The sequence below is a fragment of the Micromesistius poutassou genome (genome assembly GCF_964030765.1).
Source record: "Micromesistius poutassou genome assembly, chromosome: 20".
In the NCBI taxonomy this organism is placed as follows: Eukaryota; Metazoa; Chordata; class Actinopteri; order Gadiformes; family Gadidae; genus Micromesistius; species Micromesistius poutassou.
The window spans coordinates 10437685-10460991 of record NC_140290.1 but is presented as its reverse complement, the minus strand read 5'-3'; the positions used below and the strand labels follow the sequence as shown (position 1 = coordinate 10460991).

Here is a 23307-nt window from a genome sequence, read left to right as displayed (position 1 = left end):
CTATTAAGTGGTCTATTCTACAGTGTGCTTTAATGTGAAGCAAAAATTATGGCAAGCTTGAAGATGGAACGCTAGTCACGATTTGGGATGCAGTGGGATCCAGCTCACACACCGTTACGTAAATCGGTCGGGAATGAGTTTTGGACGAATAACTTATTGTCGTCCCGCACTCATGTGGAATTCCACACGATGGCGTCCTACTCCCGTCCACGTGTGCTGACTTCTCAATACTGTTTGAAATTGAAGTTACCAAACTTGCCCGTCCTTTATTGAAAACATCATCAGCTGTGCCCACGAGGCCATCGGCTATACTTTAACACTCAAAGTATGTCAACAAGTGCACATTGAACACTCTTCCTCTCGATTGGACACACACACACACACACACACACACACACACACACACACACACACACACACACACACACACACACACACACACACACACACACACACACACACACACACACACACACACACACACACACACACACACACACACACACACACACACACACACACACACACACACACACCGAGACCAACGTCAGAGGAACATTGTTGGACACGTGGATGGGGTTTTGGTGCCACTGTGTCGCCCTGCTTTGCTACCGCTATCAGGCAACGTCATTTGAACAATACTCCCCGCCCCTATCCACACCCTGGCCGCCAGAGGGCGAGTCAAAACGAGCGTACCATCCCGTACTGGCTACCACCCCTCAGATGGTTCTCCCAGCAGAGAGGACTGCTGAGTTGGGCTGCTCTGCTGCTGCTCGGATTCAGTTATCAGTTGCTGTGTTTGTTCCCACTCATTTCTGGAATCTATTCTATTGACACCGAAGCCCGTCCGAGGAAGAGAAAGTTGAAATCGTAAGGATACGTGTTGCAGACCTTGTGTTTTATTGCACAGGATTATCTTCAACTCATGATGATCTGAGATCCGTGCCCTGCTGTCTCGTGCAGGGGCCGCGCTTTGTGTGCACCGTGGACCGTTGTCAAGTGGGCTGCAGATCCCTGGAAATGGAGCAGTCAGAAGCTCGAAGCAATTTTTCAGAAACTTCCGAATTTCCCGAAGAGGAGGCGGTTGACCCCCGAATTCAGGTAGGTCTAAGTTCTGACAAAAAGTAATAGCGCTATTGAAAAGCACCCGACAAAGCTGTGTAATATAACTAGAATTTGTTTGCGATCCCTCTCTATTTCTATCTGGGTCTTTTTAAAATCGACTTCCAACATACGGGCTTTGACTAACTGAGGTGGGGAGCAAAACAACGTGTCGTGATTTGGCCCCAAAATAGTTTACTTTACCCCCACCCCCTACCCATAATTCTCTTTATCTGTCCTCTGTCTCATCTTCTCACACTTTCTCTCTCTACATTTTACATTTCGCTCTCTCTCTCTCTCTCTCTCTCTCTCTCTCTCTCTCTCTCTCTCTCTCTCTCTCTCTCTCTCTCTCTCTCACACACACGCACACACACGCGCACACACACACACACACACACACACACACACACACACACACACACACACACACACACCGTAGCCTTTCCCTTGCATCCCCTCCCATGCTGTGTTTTGTGTCAACAGGGAGAGTTGGAGAGGCTGAACCAGTCTACAGATGACATCAACCGGTGGGAGTGTGAGCTGGAGGTAGGTCTTGGTCGTTCACCCTGACCACTACACCCTAGCATACCCACCAGCAGACCCGACCTGTCTATGAAAGCAGTGGGAAGACAGAAAAGCGTCCATCATTCCTGTGGACAGCACTAAGTACCACTGCCAAAATGAGCTTGTTTTCCAAGAAACAAAGACCAAGTGGGGCCTTTGCCCCCTAGATTACATGGAAGGAGTTCCAGAGACCTGTGGGCTGAACTGTCCATGAGCACCATCGGAGACACGGTGGAGATGTTGATGTTTAACTGCTCTCGGTTGTCTATTACGGAGGGGTGGAAGGCCAGTGGTCAGGCCAAAGAAAACATTCCACCCGTCTTCAGGCCTCCTCCTCTTACCTCCGTCTAGGCCTCTTCTGTTTTTCATTATAGCCCAGCTTAACTTCCCCCGACAAAAAAAGGGCCCGGAGAGTTTGAAGCAACACGCATTGAGAGAGTGAAAGAGAGAGAAAGAGAGAAAAAAGAGAGGGATATTCGCTCCTATTCAGATACAGAGGCGAGTGGTTATGTCGAATGTTCGATAAAACACATCTGGAGTTGGTGGTGAGCGATGTAGCTATCACTGTGTACTGAATCCCCTTGATCAGCTGTAGCCCACACCCAAAAGTCTTTAACCAAACTAAAAGCCTAACATATTAAATAATATGCAATCTTTATAATATACTTTTTGTGTGTGTGTGTGTGTGTGTGTGTCTGTGTGTGTGTGTGTGTGTGTGTGTGTGTGTGTGTGTGTGTGTGTGTGTGTGTGTGTGTGTGTGTGTGTGTGTGTGTGCGTGCGTGCGTGTAAGAAAGAAAGAAAAAGGGACAGCGCATGCAAGAGAAACTTGAGGAAAAATATGGAGAAGCTAAAATAATATTTTCCTCATGAGGGGAATGACACACAGAGAGCCTGTCAAGACCAGAGCTAATCGGTTAAAGAGCCGTGTCACTCTGCAGGAACAGGACGTACAATCTTGTCACAGGAAGTAGGCACAAGCCTCCCATTTTCTGCACTCGTTCTATTGGTACATTTAGCTCTGAAATCTCCTACATCCTGACACACAAACGTTATGGTAATAACAAACAAGGTTATTATCGCTAATAAAGTAGAAACAGAGGAAATACAATACAATACACCACTATGACACAATGAACAGATATGATCGTAATTCATTTTCAGTGTGCGTGTTTGTGTGTGTGACGGTGTGTGACAGAGATTTTGGGAGGAGGTGTGCAAGGATGGGTGGGGTGTGGGGGGGGGGGGGGGGGGGGGGGGGAGGAAGGGGAAGTAAGGAAGGACAGGGGCAGGGACACATCCTGTGGCTGTAGTCCCTGAAAAGTAGGTTGACATAATCAAAGGAAGTCACACGTCAGCACAGTGGGGGTCATAGTTCTAATTATTGGAGACGGAGAGTATGGTTCTCTGACGGATTCAATCTGAAAATCAGTTATAATAACTATATTGACTGTTGAATTATGGTGCCCCTCAAGCTGGCATGCTAACGTTTGTATGTATGTATGTATGTGTGTGTGTGTGTGTGTGTGTTTGTGCGTGCGTGCGTGTCCAGGACTACCGGCAGCGGTTCCGCGCCGTGCTGGTGGAGGCGACAGTCAAGCTAGACGAGCAGACGAAAAAAATCGGACGGGCCGTGGACGACTCCAAACCGTACTGGGAGGCCCGCAGAGTGGCCAGACAGGTACGGTGTCTGACACGCACACACACGCACACAGGTAGTCATCCGTGTGGAGGGAGTTTCGCACGGCCTGCCTGAAAGCCCTTGAAGACTTGTGTTTAAGAGACAAATTAGCATTGAGAAATTTGGATTTGACTTGCTTGGAGTCACACACCTCTCTCCCAATCTCTCACTCTCTCCCGCTCTCCCTCTTTCTCGCTGTCTCTCTCACTCACACACACACTCACACATGCACAAATGTGAACCCATAGACACACATAGTTACCGTCCCGTGGCTGTAGTCTATTTTTAACCCCTCAGCCCCCCCCCACAGAAGTTTGTGGTGTCTACGCCACCATAGACGAACAGAAAACAGCTACACCGTTGCGGGTTCTAACAAGATATGTCTGACAAGACTTTCGTTGTGTGTGTGTGTGTGTGTGTGTGTGTGTGTGTGTGTGTGTGTACTGGTGTACAGGTTTGAAGTGATTTAGATTCTATCAGATATTAACCAGTGGATTATTGGATCACTTAGGTCATTGGTGACACCAGCATTCGTTTTGGAATGATCTCGGGCCCTCTTTTGATCTGGGCCTGCTCTAGTATGGGCCAGGGGCCACACAGTAGGAGCGGTGAGATATGTGAACGGAACAGACGTGCGGTGACTGGTAGCTCATGACGTAACGGTCCTCGCATCATCTAACGTTCATGTGTCACATCATTTGCATATTTGTTGTTGAACATGGAAAATGACTATGGTTACTTGAGGAAATAATGCTTGTTGCTGTCACCTGACCAGAATATGACACATGCTATTTTTCCACTTTTGTTGAGCAACGAAGCAATGGTGGCCAAATGTAGACATTTATAAAAAACCCTCCAGCAAGAACAAAACTAAGAATGTTTATTTACATGGCTGCCACCTCCCTGGTACAGAACGCAGGATAGCAACACATCGCTATCTTAATCTATATCTATCTTTATCTTTTAAGGCGGTCTGCTCATTGGGCCGCAGGGGTCTTGGCCCCCGATGTTTGACGGCTCCGCCTTGCTGTGAGTCATCAATCACCACGTGGCTTGTCAGAACCTAGCTGTCAGACCTCAAAGGATGCATGTGTGTGTGTGTGTGTGTGTGTGTGTGTGTGTGTGTGTGTGCGTGCGTGCGTGCGTGCGTGTGTGTGTGTTTGTTGCAATACGATTGGTTGCCAGTGTAGAGGGATCAGCTTAGGTCTCCTGCACAGGAGCGTGGAGCCTTACTGGACATTACATAGCATTTATTTAGCTAACTGTTTTGATATTTTATGGTTTTCGCGCTTGTCAAAGGATTATTGCTCCTCTTTACACAGTGTGGCATCTGGCGTGTCTGTGAATATGCGTGTCTGTGAGTCTTCAGCGGTGTGCATGCGTATGTGTGTCAGAGGAAGGTTATAAATGACGCACACCAGCCTGTTGAAGGCTTCCAGGCAAGCGGGCATGTTTGTTGTGTTCATTATTTATAAAAGGATGTTTAATATTTGATCCATGACCCCATTTGGTAGACATGAAAATGCACTGATCCTTATCCACATTAATTCACCGCATTACATGTGTCTGCACTGGCCAACACACACACACACACACACACACACACACACACACACACACACACACACACACACACACACACACACACACACACACACTCTATAACTCTACAACCCCCAACCCCCCAGTAGCATCTCCATGCTTTCCCCCCAACATTCCGATGCATTAGGTGGGGTGAGGGTGAGGGAGTTTCCCCCCCTGCGGACCTTTCTTTCGCGTGCTCTGCCTGCAGCCCTCTGTGGTGCTGCTAATCTGTCCGTCTGCCTGTCTGTCTGTCTGTATGACCGTCTGCCCAGCAGTCTGTCTGTCTTGTCTTTCTGTCTGTCTGCCTGCCAAACCTTCATGAGGTGACACAGAAAAGCATGATTGAAGCACAGAAGTATACAGTTCAATTTCTGAGTCTGATTCATACATTCAGGAAAACAACCATGGGGGCATGGTTCAGATGCCTTATGATGACCCACACACACACAGACGCACACACACACACACACACACACGGGGCGGGCATCACGATGAGACAACTCACGGTGGTGTTTCTGAGCTAAACGTTGCCCATTGTCCTCAGATTTGACGGGCTACGCCGTGGCCAGCACCACTCACTGCTGACCATGTGGTCCACTGGCGTCATCTGGTCGGCTTCTGTGCCATCGTAGGACCCACATGGGGACAATGAATCCTTAAAATCAATTATGCCAAGCAAGTCAACAAGTCCATCCATTGAAGCAAATGTGATGATGATGCATGGTCATAAAAGCACATGGGTAGACATGAAAGGCAAACACAGACAGACACACACACACACACAGACACACACACGCATGCATGCAAGCACACACGCACACACAGACCCACACACAAGTGTTGCACTTCCAAGGCATCCTGTGTTAGAACAGACAGGCCATTATTCTGTGAGAATTGGCGGCCACAGAGATCACAGCCCCAGTAACTTTGGATTTGTGTTGGAGTTCTTCTGATTACTAATAAAGCATTTCCTCTTTGGTGGGCTATGCATTCCTCCCCCCCCCGCCACCTCCTCATAGAGTCAGAGAAGTAGGTCACAGTGGGGGAAGTAGAAATATAGAGCAGTACTTTTTAAACATGAATCTTATCCGCAGAGAGAGAGAGATCCAGAGAGAGGGAGAGAGTGACAGATAACTTTTCTCTCACTATCTCCGCCCAGCTCCTTTCTTCTCTCTCCACCTTCTCTAGGAGGTCTTCAGTCATAGATAACTCTATATGACCCCACTCAGAGACACACACGCGCACACACACACTGCTACTACTACGATCGACCAACGTCACCACTTCAAACCAATTCCACGAAATGCTTCTTCTCTTCCTCACTACGGGGGCAGCGGGAAGACATGCTTGTGCACGCTCTCCCCCCCAGAGACACCGTGGTGACTCATCGCTGTGACGCCACCGATGGCGCTCTTATCATCGCACACCGCTGAGTGCCTGAGTGGCGGCCGGGTGGGGTCAAATGCCATGGATCGTTCAAACGACCAGAACAGGCAGAATACCTCATAGTCATGTACTGGGATAAGCCTGTGCTATCTTGTTCCGCTTTTGGCGTTGATGTTTTGCTTGTTGTCCACTTCATTTCTATGCACAACAAACTACTTGTTTTATTTTCCACATACAGCTCAGTTGAGTTGGGGACACAGCCACACTAGTCAGGCAGTGCAGGCTGTCTATGACTATGAGAACGGTAGTAACTGTGAGTTAGAGAGTGTGTGTGGGTTAAAATATGCCAAGCGTGACGTCCTGCTGTGGGCAGCAATACCCCTCTTGCCGAGTCCCGTTTCCTGTGGGACAGAGCCTGGGTTTGTCCATAGCATAAAGAGCCGAGTGTATTTGAGCTGTGTGTGTTGAGTGTCTTAGTGGGTCCATGTAACATTCTGTTGTCACTAGTTTTCTTCCAGACTATTCCTACTTCTCGTTCAGATTTGCTGTTTGCTTTTTGTTATTTGATGCATGATTGTGTGTTTGACAAGGTTGCACCTAGATAGGCACATGTTTGGAAGAGTGCTGGTCACATGATGCACACGTCACATGCATGTGCAGGTCAATGTTTATTCTGCGTGTGTGTCCCACCCTGATTTCAAGAATCGACATAAGCAATCATTTCCTTCAACACAGACACGCAAAAAACAAAAAACAAACATTGGAGTTGCAGATCAAATCAGATCTAAACGTTTCTGTTCCTGTGTGTGTGTGTGTGTGTGTGTGTGTGTGTGTGTATGTGTGTCTGTGACTGTGTGTGTGTGTGTGTGTGTGTGTGTGTGTGTGTGTGTGTGTGCATGTTTCTGCATGTGTGTGTATGTGTGTGTGTGTCCCTCGCAGGCCCAGCTTGAGGCCCAGAAGGCCACACAGGAGTTCCAGCGGGCGGTGGAGATCCTGCGGGCGGCTAAGGAGACCATTGCTCTGGCTGAGGAGAGGCTGCTGGAGGAGGACAGCAGACAGTTCGACTCGGCCTGGCAGGAGATGCTTAACCACGCCACGCAGCGGGTGCGCAGCCAGACACCTAGGGGCTACATGTGGGAAGATATATAGACGACTAGAGGGTGCTAGATGACATTCTAGCAGGCATGTTCTGGCATGTATGTTTATGCTGGGCCCCCATGCACTAGCAAGTGTGTTAACATTAACAGGCTAGCATGCTAATAGGCTATGCATTTATAGATATATAATACTTATGGATATAGAGAGAGACAATAAAAGAGCCTATCTTCTCAGTTTGACATATTCATAAATTTTATGTATTCATACAATTAGGAATTAGGTGCTCGATGCCATTCCTGAAGCAGAGAGGAGCTTAGGGTTTGCCTGCTAACCAGAGATAGTCGCCCGGATGGAAGGCAGGTATTCGACACTGAAGTGAAACCAAACAATTAATTAAAGTTGACCTGCTTTTCGCAGGTGATGGAGGCGGAGCTGGCGAGAACACGCAGTGAAGCGGAACACAAGAAGACGGCGACCAACTACAACTCCTGCATCAGCCATATGAAGCAGCTGGAGAAGAAACTCAAACGCAACATCAACAAATCTAGGTGTGTGTGTGTGTGTGTGTGTGTGTGCGTATGCATACATGCACGCATTGAGTGCATGCTTTTCTATGCAAGTGTGGGTACGTCGATAGAGGGATAAAGAAAGCGAGAGGCCGTATGAGAGGGAAGCAAGCTGCAGATGACTATTGATGTCATCTTATACAGTCCAGATGTTTTCATCTGGGGGTTGCACTTAGCGGAAGAACTGTACTGGACTGTGCGGTACAATGCTGTACCGGGGTGTGTTCCGTGTGTCAGAGTCATGGAATGTGGCTGTTCGTGGAGCAGTGGTAGAGAGTTTTTTTTTGTTCTAGGGGTTGCTTCATAGTTGCTATGGAGGCTGGCACCGTTTCAGTTGACTCTCTCGCTCTCTCACTCACTCACGGCTTTCCTTTCGGTTTTCTCCCCCTGCAGGCCGTACTTTGAACTCAAAGCAAAATATTACCTACAGCTCGAGGTATGTCTATCTTAACCTAATACCCAAACCGCTATTTACATGATTCTTTCCTGTGTTTGCATGCATATTTCTTGTCGTGTTTTGCCAACAAAGAGTGTAGACAAGCACACACGTTCTAAGCATGGCATTACCAGAACAAATAACTCAATTTATTGGTAAACCATACGTGTTAAGTAGCTGACAAGCTAACTGTCTCCCGCGCAGCAACTGAAGCGGCGCGTGGACGAGAGGCAGGTCAAGCTCGCCGCGGCCAAGGCGGAGTACCGCGCGGCGCTCGGTAACCTGGAGACCATCTCCGAGGAGATCCATGCCCAGCGACGCTCCGCCCTCTCCACGGCGACCCGGGAGCGAGGCGTGGGCTCGGACGGCGACGGCGACGGCGACAACGAGGACATCGCCAACTTCAAGATGGAGTCTGACGGCTTGTCCAGTGAGTAGACATGTGGAGCCTAGACCGGACGAATAAAATGGGGATGACATCGTCCTTCTGTTTCGTATCCCGTTACTGTTTTATGAGGAGCTGTGTCTGTGTGCACCTGCATGTTTAATGTGTTGACATTGTGCCTTTTGTGTGTCTGTGTGTGTGTGTGTGTGTGTGTGTGTGTGTGTGTGTGTGTGTTTTTGTGTGTCGGTGTGTGTGTGCCCGTGCATGTGCACGTTCCAGTGTTGTCCGTGTCAATGGACGGCGAGGGAGGTCAAAGCACCAGCTCAGAGGAAGAGACAGACAGACCCAGCCCCTCCTCCTCTTCGCCCCTCGACGCAACCTCCGTCGCCTCCTCCTCATCGCTTTCCTCCTCCTCCTCTGCATCCTCCCCCGCCCCACGTCCTCCCCCCTCTGCCCGTCCAGACTCTTCAACCGTCTTGACCGTGCCCTGCCCGTACCCCTCCTCTTCGTCCCTCTTCGTCCTGTCGAACCCTCCCTCCTCGCACTCTGGCTCGTGTCCCAGCTCCCTGGAGCTGCCCTGCACCGGTGAGGCTCATGGCCCAGACTCGGTGTGTGACTCTGGGCATGTGTCTCCTGTGCTGGGCCCCCGCAGCCAGTGCAGTGGAGCCTCCTCCCCAGACTGCGATTGTGACCAGGAGAGAGGTATGTTTGTGTGTGTGTGTGTGTGTGTGTGTGTGTGTGTGTGTGTGTGTGTGTGTGTGTGTGTGTGTGTGTGTGTGTTTGGAAGTGGGGTGCAATCCACTGGAAATGGTGCAGTTCTAATAATAATATTTATTAATATTCATAATAGTAACAACACAATTTAAAAATATTTATATATTTATATTTTCCTATTATTGTGTGCAGTGGTTAAAACTGTATAACGCTAAATAAGGTACAAAGGAAAGTGAAAAATAGAACATTATTCTCTTATTATATCATTATAAATAATATATATAATCTATATCTCTACATATGTATAAGTCTTTGCGTTGTGTGTGTTTCACAGGCAACAGAGCCGAGGGATTATAAATAATATAATTGTTATCTATATCTCTACATATGTATAAGTCCTTGTGCTGTGTGTGTTCTACAGGCGACAGAGCAGAGGGAGCCGAGGCGGCGGTGGAAGCGGGTCTGAACAAGCTAACGTTGACCGCGGCGCACGCAGAAGCCCGCCAGGAGGACAAACCCGGTTACCGGGGCAACCCAGAGGACCTCCTCCCTACCCCGGCGACTCCCACCGTTCATGTCCTCGACAGCCTCTAAAACGAAACGAAGCGAACCTCAAGCTCAACGTGAACCCCTATTCTCGGAGCCCCGAGCCAAGCTACAAACTGTACGAGACGTCGAGACAAAAACCAAACACACTGCGGTTCTCTCAAGCACAAAGAGCGGTTGTTATAAGCAGCGCACGGTTGGCTTGAACACACTTTCAAAGTCAATGAGCTATGTTTAAACAGACGCAAAGCCACCAGCAGCATAACCAACACGTTGGTTTATTGAGAGGATTTAGTGCAGCTATATTAACCTGACTGGGCTTCTTTGTTTTGAATCCTATCTTTAAGCCTCTAACTAACTTTCCTCAAAGGAAGTCTTTGTGCCACGTGTCCTTTCCAAGGCGGCTTTCTCATTCTAACTACGTCTCCTTTGCTTTGTGGTCGGGGCCGCGGCCCCTACGCCAACAACCACTCTGAGTTAAAGACGTCAAAGATAAGCTATCTAAGAATGGGATCTTCAGCTCCATAAGTTTACCCAACCCCCACAGCCAAACCAGGATATCAAAACATATGACGAGTATGTTTTGGAGGCGCTGTTGCCGATTAGACATGCGAACAAGCAAGGGGATCTGTGTTTGGATGCACCCAAGACCCAGCAGCACTCTAAGGATACTCTAGGAAAAAAAGACTTCACGCAGGAGTGAGCTGTTGAGTCGCATTCTGTTTCACGGTTTGAATCACAAATGGTTTTCCGAGGGGATTTGAGGAATGTTGTGAATCAATTTACTCTGCAGCAGCTGACTACATCTGTTTTGCCGAGATGTGACAGTGAGATAATGTGTGAATAACATGCACAAAACAATTGAGCCTGTGATTTTGTATTTGTATTTGTTGATTTTGTTTGTTTTGTGAGAGTGTTGTGCATGAGTGTTTGTGTGTGCCTGTGTTTCGGTTTAAAACAACAAACACTAAAATACTCACATGTAGTCCTTAAATTCTATATTTATATTCCAGTATTGTGTATATAGAACTGTATACTGTATAACTGTATACAAACAGTGATTAGTTGGATAACCCATGCTACTAGAAATAATAAACTTGTGTTTGTTTAATCAATCCTGTTTTTCCTCCGGTAAAGTTTCACAAGCTGTTGGATGACCTTTGTAATCCGTTTCTTAAAAGGTCATGACATCGCATTATCACTTTAAGAACCCCCAGAATGAAGGGCATTGGTGTTACATGTCTGTTGACGCATTATAAGGGGGTGTGACAGTGACCCAGAGCAGTGTCATGTCACACATTTACATCTCAGGTTCCCCTGTTCCCAATTGGTGGTAACAGAGCGATCCGTCAGGGTCGCACATATTCGGTGCGGGAGAGAGTGTGGTTCATCATCAACGACTATACAAATAAAATACTGTCTGGAGAAATAGACCTGATCCTGAGTGCTTGCAGATTAATGCATGAACATGATCTCAAAGCAACAACATCTGACTAGTTTGAACCAGTTTTTCATTGATGGTTGCACCCTTCCTCTGTCGATAAATAATCCAGAATCCCCATATTGCCGACAGATACATAATGCACTTCTAAGCTTTTACCAGGAGTGCTGAGTTTGCCTTCAATTTCCTCTCAGCTGGGTCTTTGTCAAATGTTACATACACACACACTCGCTTGCACGTCCACATGTGTATGTGTGCTACAGCTTCAGCTATTTCTGTGTTAGCTCATGACTTGAGTTAGTGTCATGGAAGTTTCACTTGACTAGAGTGGAGTACAGCTAACAAGGGTCAACGTGTGTGTGTGTGTGTGTGTGTGTGTGTGTGTGTGTGTGTGTGTGTGTGTGTGTGTGTGTGTGTGTGTGTGTGTGTGTGTGTGTGTGTGTGTGTGTGTGTGTGTGTGTGTGTGTGTCTCTGTCTCTGTCTGTCTGTCTGTCATAGGTATATAACAGTACAAACTGTACAAATAGTACAAATATGAATATTGAATTAAATACTGCAGATTAAAATAAATTGCACATTTCAACTTGTGGTCGGTAAGATGCTGACACCTAGTGGTTAGTTTCACAACTCAATATCTTCGTGATTCAGCTTTTTCTTTTACTACCACGTGTGAAGGCTACATTTAAATAGATGTATCACATTTAAAAACGGTATATATCATTCAGGACACACTATGGGATTATCCAAATATATGGATTATGGCTAAATCGACTACTGGTATATTGATGATACTACAAACATGGACTGACTAAGGCATAGTCACGTGATTGTGGTCACATGATCTGTGACTTCTGACCGACAACATACGCCTCCGGTATGACCTGTCTTGTCTGTTATTACTACATTTAATCAGTTTGGCAGAAGATGCCAGTGTCAATACACTTATATTAACACGGATATATTTGGATAGCAGGTGGTTTCATCGGATGGATATGTCCTTTATGATTTTGTGATTCATATAGATCTCGAGATGTGGTGTTATTGTGTTGCAGCTGTCCTGCTGCTTGCTGTAATAGGTAAGAGACCATGTTTCTTTGGACACTGAATGTTAAAAATGTTGACCACACTGATAATACATTATTTTTCATCAAAGTTGATCGGATTCTGATATTTATAGACGTGATTATCGAAACGCTCAAATAAACAACAACTGTAAACGCAGTTTAAGCAATGAGTGTTTCTGCATGTTGGCCTATGTAGTCGTGCGACTTCCTCACACGGTTTACGAAGTATACAGTCAATTGCGTTTATTTACTACTTCGGCTATTAATGGAGTTATAAGGTTACCCTTCTCGGTTGTTTAACTGGCTACTGTAGTATAATCCTAAATCACACGTAAGGGAACAATGGGATTCCCTTAACTCTCAAGACTTCAACCCTTTGTCTCCAGGCACAGAAGGAAAAGCAGTCCCCTCGCCTCCAGATTTTGGAAAGACTTATCACGTTAAAGGTAAAAAAGTGAATTACCACACATTTACTGTTGAATTGTCTCTGCTTTGTTGTGTAACTTTACTAAAGCGTTTGTGTCTTTCACAGGAGTGATCTCGCTTCCCTATGCTGAAATAAAGGAACCTTTTGAGGCCTGGTTTGACACAACAGGGAAGTCAAGCCGCATAGACTATTACTATGGTAAGAACACTTCATCTGCAGAATTAAATCCCCCCAACATTTCCTTGTGAGAACTGAAACCTCAGTGACCTTTGGTCACACCATAGTCTATGACTGAACGCTGACGAGTGGAACTCGAGTGGAATTTTTTAATGCATATATTTTGTCTTTATACTGTATTTTATATTCATTACGTACACAGGTATATCATTGAACGGAATGATCCTGTGTTAAACTGGGCATTTCATAAGCAAAAATAAAGTTTTTTCAAAACCATGGCTGACCTTCTCATCCAATAAACAGGACAAGTGTGCACGTACCAGCTGGCGGGCCAGCAGCCCTTGGGCGTGTCCTACAAGATCACCCCTGAGACCACGGAGGAGGAGCTCAACGTCATGAAGTGCTTCCAGGTCAACGGCACCAAGGACGAGCCCGTCTCCCCCCAGGGAGCGCTGCCCGACCTCCAGGGCTTCCAGGTGCATTGAGACGTCTCTCTCGGTTCTCAGGAGGACATGCTTGAGGTCGAATGTGTGATGTAAGAGTGAGGCTGAGACTCAGCAAAAGAGGAGTAACTCTGAAAATAAAGAGTGCTGCACGAAAAAAACTAGACAGAGTTCAGAGAGGCCAAATATATATTTGTTGTTATTAGTGAGTAATACTTGCACAAAAGGGTGTAGCTAGTTCTGGTGGGACACTCATGCGCCCCCAATCAGCTGACGGCTGACGCTGTCCAATCAAACGCAGGTACCGTACACTGATAGGCAGTCTATTTAAAACCTTCCATCTCACACACACACACTCTGCGAAGTTGAGTGTGCTGAGCAGAATTTCAACCATTACCACCCTCCCAACCTCCACCTGCTTTAGTTTTGCTCTGTATCGCATATAACCTAAACAATCGGAGATATCTGATGTAGCCCATGGATACACTGTTGGTATTATGTATCTGTCAGTAGAAGTCCTATTGCAGGAAGCACCAGAAAAACAGCAGAAAAAAGTGGAACCATACCGCCAAACTAAATTGTATTACCATTGCATGCAATAAGTGGTCTATGACATGAGTGATCCCTGACAGAAGTCAGTCCAAGGGATGGTGGCAGAGGTTCTGAAAAAGTGTCAAGTCGACGATCTTGCGGAAGAGATTAAAGTTCCCTCTCAGGTTCCCCTTTTTTCCATCCTGTTCTGTTCTCCCTGCTTTTAGTTCCTGAGGATGGAGTACTACTTGGGGTCCCTGTGCGAGGTGTGGCAGAACGTCACCACGGTGGGCTACAAGAAGAACACCTACACCATGTGGGTGTCCCCGGCCAAGGCCCCCCAGTACCCCGCTGTGCCCCTCCACTACGAGATGATGGGCTATAACAACCTGCTGGGCTCCCACTACGACAAGTACCTGGTGGACTACAAGGAGTTCAGCGCCAAGGTGGACCCCAAGATCTTCTCACTGCCCGAAGGTGTGAGCTGTGTGTGATGTGTTGGGATGATCTGTATTTCAGGGGTTGGATTAGTCCGATATAGTTGGATTAGGCCGATATCGTTGGAGTAGTCAGATATCGCTGGAGTCAGATATTGTTGGTGTATGGAGACCGTGGCAATTACTAACTGACTTCACTTGAAGGATAGCTTTTATTTAAACCTTTCTGATCTATAAATAAACACTTCACCATCCTCCACCTAAATACACACACACACACACACACACACACACACACACACACACACACACACACACACACACACACACACACACACACTGCTGGCCTTGGAGTTACAGCACCAAAAGGACATTTTCTTTATCAATATCATTGTCATTTAAATGTAGCTCCATGCACATCTTTATAGAGTTTAGTCACAGCAAGCAATATCAATCCTCAAGATACGTGACTTTGCCCAATAAAATGGGCATCACTTCATAAAACGGAAGATAATTTACACACTTCAAAATTCATGGGTTCAACCACAGATTTACCCTAAACCCTAATGTACCGGATGATTTGAACAATTGAATGTGTGATGTGTTGGGATGATCTGTATTTCAGGGGTTGGATTAGTCCGATATAGTTGGATTAGGCCGATATCGTTGGAGTAGTCAGATATCGCTGGAGTCAGATATTGTTGGTGTATGGAGACCGTGGCAATTACTAACTGACTTCACTTGAAGGATAGCTTTTATTTAAACCTTTCTGATCTATAAATAAACACTTCACCATCCTCCACCTAAATACACACACACACACACACACACACACACACACACACACACACACACACACACACACACACACACACACACACACACTGCTGGCCTTGGAGTTACAGCACCAAAAGGACATTTTCTTTATCAATATCATTGTCATTTAAATGTAGCTCCATGCACATCTTTATAGAGTTTAGTCACAGCAAGCAATATCAATCCTCAAGATACGTGACTTTGCCCAATAAAATGGGCATCACTTCATAAAACGGAAGATAATTTACACACTTCAAAATTCATGGGTTCAACCACAGATTTACCCTAAACCCTAATGTACCGGATGATTTGAACAATTGAATTTACAGAATGAGTAACTGCCGTGTTTCTTAAGGTTTATCATTGAAACTCACAAACGAATAAGAAACAGGATCCATTGGAAGCATGCTGATATCCAGGCATGTGTCCCTCTCCCATCACCAGGGATGAGCTGTGGGGCGTTCCCAGGCCCCGGTGTGGAGCATCACCTGCTGGCCAATCCCATGAAGGACCTGATCCACCCGCCGGCCACAGGCCACGCCTCCCGCATGTTCGGCCACTTCAAGGAGAAGTTTGAGCGTCGCTATGACGACGAGCGGGAGCACCAGAAGAGGGAGCACGCTTTTGTTCACAACCTGAGGTGAGTTTGATGTTGGTTCTGCACATCACTGCGAAAAATTAATTAGAAAGAATTGGAAATCCTTGTTGTTTAAACAAGTAGGTCTAAGGGTCTATCGGTCCATCCTATTGTCTTGGTTTTGGGTTATGTGACCTTTACCGTTTCCTTATTGTGTTCTAGTGTTTCCATTTTGGAATTTTAATCAGCCAAGCCAAGTCAAGTGGCCTAATTCCCATTGACCACAACCAGAATGTTGGCATCCTCTAAATCCTTTAGATTTCAGCTGACTAAATTGTTCAGCAGTCAAGCAAAAAAGTTCTATACATGATAGTGTAGACAAATTTGTATTTTCATGGTCAATTGATTAATCTAGATTAATCTATTAATCCAAATATTTCCATTTCTTAAAACTAAATTCATCAAATGTTTAAAAAAATGATCATGAGAAATAATATAAAACAATATCCATACTGTAACCGATTGATTAACTGATGTAATGTAAATAAACAATGCACATTCATATTTTATTCAGTTTAGTCATTATTATCGTATACATACTGTATACTGTATATATTTCACAGTTGAGGATGCTTTGAGCAGACATTGCATGCCCTTTAATGACTTCTATTGTTGTTGTTGTGCATTTGACTAATACAACTTTACCTTGAAACTAATCCATAAGAATGCCTCTCCTCCTCCTGCTCTTCCAGGTACGTCCACTCTAAGAACCGAGCGGGCCTGTCCTTCTCCCTGGCGCTGAACCCACTCTCAGACCGCACTGTGACTGAGCTGGCCACCATGAGGGGCCGGAGACACGGCAAGACCCCCAACAGGGGACTCCCCTTCCCATCCAGCATGTACCATGGGGTGCAGGTCCCAGACTCCTTGGACTGGAGGCTTTACGGTGTGTGTCTTTTTGTGTATGTGTGTGTGTGTGTGTGTGTGTCTGTGTCTGTGTCTGTGTCTGTGTGTTTTGTGTGTCGGGTATGAGGTAATTTTAACTCTGCTAATAAAATGGCTATAGAGGCAATCCAGATTTAAAATAATAAATCAAAAACTAAACCCTGACCATCTAATAATATGGTCAACTAAAGATTGATAATATTCAATTTAAGTAAATTCCCCTATGGGGATTCAATGCACAATTGAACTAGTTGTAATATTACTTCATCTTTCAATGTCGTCACCTTAACCATAGTTAAATACATAGATTGAAAGATGTTTCCCCGTTTGATGCGCTGTGTTCTTGAACGACAGTGCTCTTGTTAACCTGCACATAAAACACACACATTGATATGTTCTTAAGTTGAAATGGAGCACACTGTTTTGCAGGTGCTGTGACACCAGTGAAGGACCAGGCCATCTGCGGTTCCTGCTGGAGCTTTTCCACCACTGGGGCAATAGAGGGCGCTCTCTTCATAAAGGTGAGAAATCCATGCTTATATCACATCAACTGAAATGCCGTTATGTATATACTCTGCTTACATATCGGGGCTTCTACGATATCTGCGAGCCAATGCAACCCCCTGGTCTGGTTTAATATTCTTAACCCAACATGAACAGAATAGCCAAGTATATATATATATATATATATATATATACACACACACACACATATTACTGCTTAAATTACTATTCTGTTACTATTATGTTTAGTTTTACTTAATATGATATAGAAAAACTAAACGTAATAGTAACATTAGTAATAAACCAATTCCATCAGTCATTTCAGTTCAATTAAGCTGTTTATTCTGCGAGGCTGAAGTGAAACCCAAACAAACAAGGTAAAAAGACCCTGAAAGTGAGAGGGCATTGAGAGGCGAGCATTGAGAGGAGATCCGCTCCCAGAACGTACCCCCTGCGTCTTGAATCAATGTCAACCTTGCTTTCTCAAAACAAGTACATTTCCAGCTGGACATGGTCAGCATCTGACAAGGAGGCTCTGTATCCCACCGCCTCAAAGGAATTCTTTGGCACATGTAACTTAGCAACATGATCCAGACGACGGGGGTCCCTGGCTCCGGGTTCCCAGCACCGGGAGTGATGGACCGAACAATCTTTCCATTTTGCCACGCTCCTTCCCTTTCTTTTGTCACAAATTCCTAATAAGTCATACCACTATGAATATATTATGGTAGTGTGTATGGTGTGTGTACAACATGGAACAAAAAAGATGTGTTCCATAAAAAATAAAAATAAAATTAATCAAAATATATAAAAAATATATACTGTGTATATATATATATATATATATATATATATATATATATACAGTGCTATATATATATATATATATATATATATTGCAGATTTAAAAGAGATTGTAAAAACAGGACCGATAAGGGTGTCAGAATGTGGGGCAAGGGTCAGAAAGAAACCCAGAAATGTACAGAGAGGGGTTTGAGCATGGCCAGGTCAGCCTCGTCGCTGCATTCTTTATGTCAATGTCTGCTCGATCTCTCCGATTTAAATGCTCTATGTTTAGGCCCTCACAGCTTGAGATTGGGCCAGACTCTTGTGCATGGAGACATTTAGAGTTCAAACCTGTTAGACTTTAAACCGTTGTGGACACTTTAGTCCCCTCTGCATCTTGCACTGAGCTGATCATTGTGGAATTGATGTGTCAACCTGACCTGTCTCCGAGACAATGGTCTCATGAGGTCATGAGAGTTGCAGCGTAAGGGGAAAAGACTCTTTATCTCTTGAAGGTGGAATACTCATTTGGATCGTGTATGTTGCATCGGGGGAACAAGAAGGCGCTTGTCAGAAAATGGTCAGTGGCCTTCTGAGACCCACCCTGTAACCTTCCATAAACACACAGAAGGAGGCTGCAACATTCCTGATGTCTCAGGGCAGCCCCCTTATGTCCCCACACAAACGGCTTAAGGCCCCGACAGGAACTAACGGGTGGTTTTGTTTGGATACCAACAGAAACCAATACTACTGCAGCAGCCCCCTGCACACAATCGAATGGAGTTGTGTCTCTTCATTCAACTGAAAATGTTCTGTCTCCTTGGAGTTCCTTAAAATGTACAAATTGTTCAGAAAACTTGTGCAGTCTATGTACGAACACGTGTGCGGCCTATATACGCACACGTGTGCGGTTGACTGGCACCGGGAAAAGTTTGATTGCATCTGCATGATAAATGATTGCGGTCTGGAGCCCTGCACGTAATCTCTTGACACTATCCTGCAACCACCCAGAAATCCTTAAAAAAAGTTCAAAAGTACCGTACCAGATACATTTGTATCTGTGGATACCTAAAAATTTCAGTTTCGAGTGGAACAGTTTTCCTCTGTTGTTTGTTCAGTTTATTTTTTTATTGCCTTTATTTCACTTATTTCCCTCTTACCCGGGTGTGAATGTGCTGCGTCGCGCCACATCGTGTTGCGTCCCGCTTCCTTACGACCTGCTCCGCCAGCCTGGGCGCAGTCTCAAACCCATGGGCTCTTTTGTTTAGGCTCTCACAGCTAGCGACCATCCCGACAAGGCCCCCCTCCCCTGCACTGAAAACACCAAACGTGCCGGGAGACGTTCAGAGTTCAAACAGTTTGAACATTAAAGCATATCAGATGTGTCTCAGGGCCCCATCTTCACCTCACACAAACGGCTTACGGGCCAATAGGAGCTTATATATGGTTTTGTGTCATTTCGCATGCATGTAATCCTTTGACACTAGCCTGCCAATTGCAATGAAATCCTTAGACATATAAACATCACAGAATTTCAAAGACTTTTCACAGACTTGAAAAGACTGTGTCTTTTCAAGCTTTCAGCTACACATGAGGGTCTTCGGATACGATTTGACGTACTTTAAATTGGGCATTTGTTACGGTGCCTTTGCACGGGCGCGGTAGTTTTTCACGTGGGTTCAAGTGCGGCTTATGGTAATGCCGTGTGGTTACTAATTACGGTAAATACATTCTACGTATGTATACATAGTATCTGTGGATGATTTCAAACGAGTTTGGTGTGGAAACGAGTTTGGCGTGGAAGATCTAATAAACAAGAGGTCTGCAGGGACACAGGGTTGTCTATGGGGGGGGCTATGTAACTACAGTTATTTCATTGTATATGATATGGTGATATATGTATATGATATATGATATGTGTTCCACCTTATCCCTACGGTGGGGTCATGGTGCACCCCCGCCGACACCCTACACCAGCGGTTCCCAAACTTTTTTTCCTGCGCACCCCTTCTACGTCCCAACCAGGTTGGCGCACCCCCAATCCCCACTTCAAATAGAAGGAAAAAAAAATGCAACAAAGCTTGGTTTTATCGCCATATAAAGACTCATGTTTAATCATGCGCAAATAACCAGAACACGCATGACAATAACAACATCAACAAATATCCAACAAATAGGACAGCCAAGGGACACGACTGACATTGTGTGCAAGATCTGCTCATGTGTGATCCGCGCAATAGACGGGCAGACGACCGATCCACATGACCACTTTATGCGCCTCGCAGAAGTTAATAGAAATGATGACAAACAAAATATCACAGAGCATAGAGCGGGATTGTGAAATAAATAAAAACGAGGTAATATTACACCAGACCGCCATTACATTTTTCATCTCGCGCACCCCCTGGTAGCAGCTCGTGTACCCCTGGGGGTGCGCGTACCACACTTTGGGAATCCCTGCCCTACACCGTAGTTCACACATGGGGTGCACACACAAGCAATTAATGCAGGAATGTGACTCCTAGGGTTAGATATCTTTCAACAAATCTGGAGGGCATTTTTTTTGCCACTAATCTATTCATCATTGAATTATGTGACACTCAAACATACGTGCTTTCCTGGACAAACACACCAGTTTATGCAAAGAGGGGCGCCAGAGGGGAGTCACACAGTTTCAGTGCAGCAGCTCTCATTGAGAAGAGTGAAGGCATTTCCCCACGGCTAGACTCAAAGGGCCAGCAGCAGGTTCTGGTCGAGGTGTCACATGACTGTGAATGTTTTTTTGCCCAGACTGGCCAGCAGCAGGTTCTGTCGCAGCAGATGCTCATCGACTGCTCCTGGGGCTTCGGCAACAATGGCTGTGACGGCGGCGAGGAGTGGCGTGGGTACGAGTGGATCATGAAGCACGGGGGCATCGCCACTACGGAGACCTACGGCGCCTACATGGGCATGGTGAGTGGTGTGTGGTTTAGGCTGGTTTTATCTCCTTTTCATTCACCGCACACACTTTCTAACATTGAAACATGATTAGTACACGCTTTGCTCCTGTGGCATAAAGGAGTAAAACCTGTTTAAAGATTTAAAGATTAAAGAAATGAAAGATGATTGTAGGCTGGTCTTATCTCCTTTTCATACATCACACATACTCACACAAACACTCTGTACTTCATCCCTTAATCATACCCCTTTCAAGGGAAAAACCTAACCTATGAAACGCATCTTGTCCCCCCCCCCCCGTCTCCTGCTGTCCGGATCCTTGGACAGAACGGACTCTGCCACCTGAACCAGTCGCAGCTGATTGCGCGCATCCAGAGCTACACCAACGTGACGTCGGGCGACGCCGAGGCCCTCAAGCTCGCGTTGTTCAAGAACGGCCCCGTGGCGGTCAGCATTGACGCCTCTCACCGCTCCTTCGTCTTCTACAGCCACGGCGTCTACTATGAACCCGCCTGCGGTAAGAGGTTCAGAGCTCTGAGGCCAACGCCCCGTGCCACTGGTTAGCGTTTATTTGGGATTGGCCGTGTTATGTTTAAGCTTTGTATGATTGTGTTCTCATCGTATATTGCCGTTTTGATGCTTGTGAAGCACTTTGTAATGAAAAAGGGCTTTATAAATACAAATTATTAAAATGATTACTGTTAATTATTATAATGTGTAGGAAATGACGTATGTAGTACGTAGTATGGTAAGCTTATACTATTCTGTTATTACTCGATTACTATGACTCAAATAGTATTGGCTTACCTGAAGGCTCAGTTATGGTTCCACGTCGACGCAACGCAATGACCACGCAGACGCTTTGACGCAGTTGTGAACCTGCTTTGGTTCTGTGTCAGGTTTTAGTGAGCGGACCAATCACAGCCCCCACTCGCCTCGAAGGAAGGTCACAATTTTTGGGAGGAGCACGTCAGGCCCTTGCGGTGGACGTTGCGTCAACGTGGAACTATAATCAGGCCTTTACTGGCTAACGGTGCTCCTCTGGTTTCCCAGGCAACACCATGAAGGACCTGGACCACGCGGTGCTGGCGGTGGGCTACGGGACCCTGAAGGAGGAGCCGTACTGGCTGGTGAAGAACTCGTGGTCCACCTACTGGGGCAATGACGGCTACGTCCTCATGTCCATGAAGGACAACAACTGCGGAGTCGCCACTGACGCAACCTTCGTCACACTGGCGTAGTCTGGTATCTGCATGTGTGGGTGCGCGTCGGTCTGTTGGGGTGTTTGTGTACACAGGTACGATATTTCTGAGTCGCTCACTCATACAGACGGAGCAGGAATCAAGTTTTTTTTAATGGTATATTGCACAAGCGTGTTACGTTGAAGATTCAATTTTGCACATTTTTTACACTTCGATTTAGGGCATTTAGCAGACGCTTTTATCCAAAGCGACTTACAATAAGTACATTTTAAGATCAAACACTTCTGGTTTTTTAGTCTGATCATCCCTTAATGCTGTGATGGCTTCTAAATGGGTACAGTGTGCTAAAGCTACCCCACTCAATACAGCGACAATTCAAAAGGTTTGTGTTTCACGCTCTGTGATACTTAACAAGGTAACGATAACAAGAACAAAAGGGCCTACTTGGAATAAAATACAGTAACAAATATGAGTTAATGTTTTGAGTAAAGTGGGATGTGCCCACAGTCCAAACATCACTCTTAGAACTTTGTGTCCTTACCTGACCGGGTGGATAATTTGCCGGCCAAGCAATTGTTTTAATGATTGATGATTCATTTGAATGAATTATGGATTGTTGTGTATTTTATCCTGCCTAATGGTCAAGGTGTAAGGTCTGGACCCTGTGCCTTTTTCGCCATTTAATGTGCTCTACTGACCTTGAAGTAAACTAAATGTCCTCCTCAGGGTTGTATTGCTGGTCTTTCAGTGTCTTTCCTTTTTTTGTTGATTTACAAAACAAATTCTGTTTATGAGCGTCCTCTTTTTCCCATGCTGTTATGTGACAAGCTCAATTGCACTACTTCTGCTACTTTAATTTAGTTGGCAATAAATGCGGAATTGGTTACTATTCAATTGGTTGGTTTATTTACTATGACATCTTTATAGTTAGCCTACTATACCATCTTTATGTGGGCATAGCT

General features: G+C 45.6%; 2 protein-coding genes across 3 annotated transcripts; both read left to right on the top strand.

The window, feature by feature from the left end:
• Positions 1–731: 731 nt before the first annotated feature.
• LOC311365134 (SH3 domain-binding protein 5-like) lies at positions 732–11432 on the top strand. The gene is given in 10 exon segments (XM_084484652.1): positions 732–1101; positions 1585–1647; positions 3215–3343; positions 7253–7417; positions 7829–7959; positions 8371–8413; positions 8618–8843; positions 9078–9500; positions 9934–10062; positions 10065–11432. Coding segments are annotated over 10 exon segments (1590 nt in total). The 5' UTR covers positions 732–1020; the 3' UTR covers positions 10265–11432.
• Positions 11433–12343: 911 nt separating this feature from the next.
• Positions 12344–23070, top strand: LOC311365566 (digestive cysteine proteinase 1). 2 transcript variants are annotated; one of them, XM_084485132.1, is made up of 12 exons: positions 12344–12373; positions 12522–12575; positions 12950–13009; positions 13096–13188; positions 13471–13643; positions 14369–14618; positions 15839–16034; positions 16724–16917; positions 17346–17437; positions 20997–21158; positions 21471–21660; positions 22197–23070. In XM_084485132.1, the coding sequence occupies exons 2-12, from the start codon at positions 12530–12532 to the stop codon at positions 22382–22384; spliced, it is 1644 nt and encodes a 547-aa protein (XP_084341258.1). In that variant the 5' UTR covers positions 12344–12373; positions 12522–12529; the 3' UTR covers positions 22385–23070. The 2 variants fall into 2 exon arrangements, with proteins under 2 accessions (XP_084341258.1, XP_084341257.1); XM_084485131.1 differs by lacking the exon at positions 12344–12373 and having other exon boundaries at positions 12386–12575.
• Positions 23071–23307: the final 237 nt, after the last annotated feature.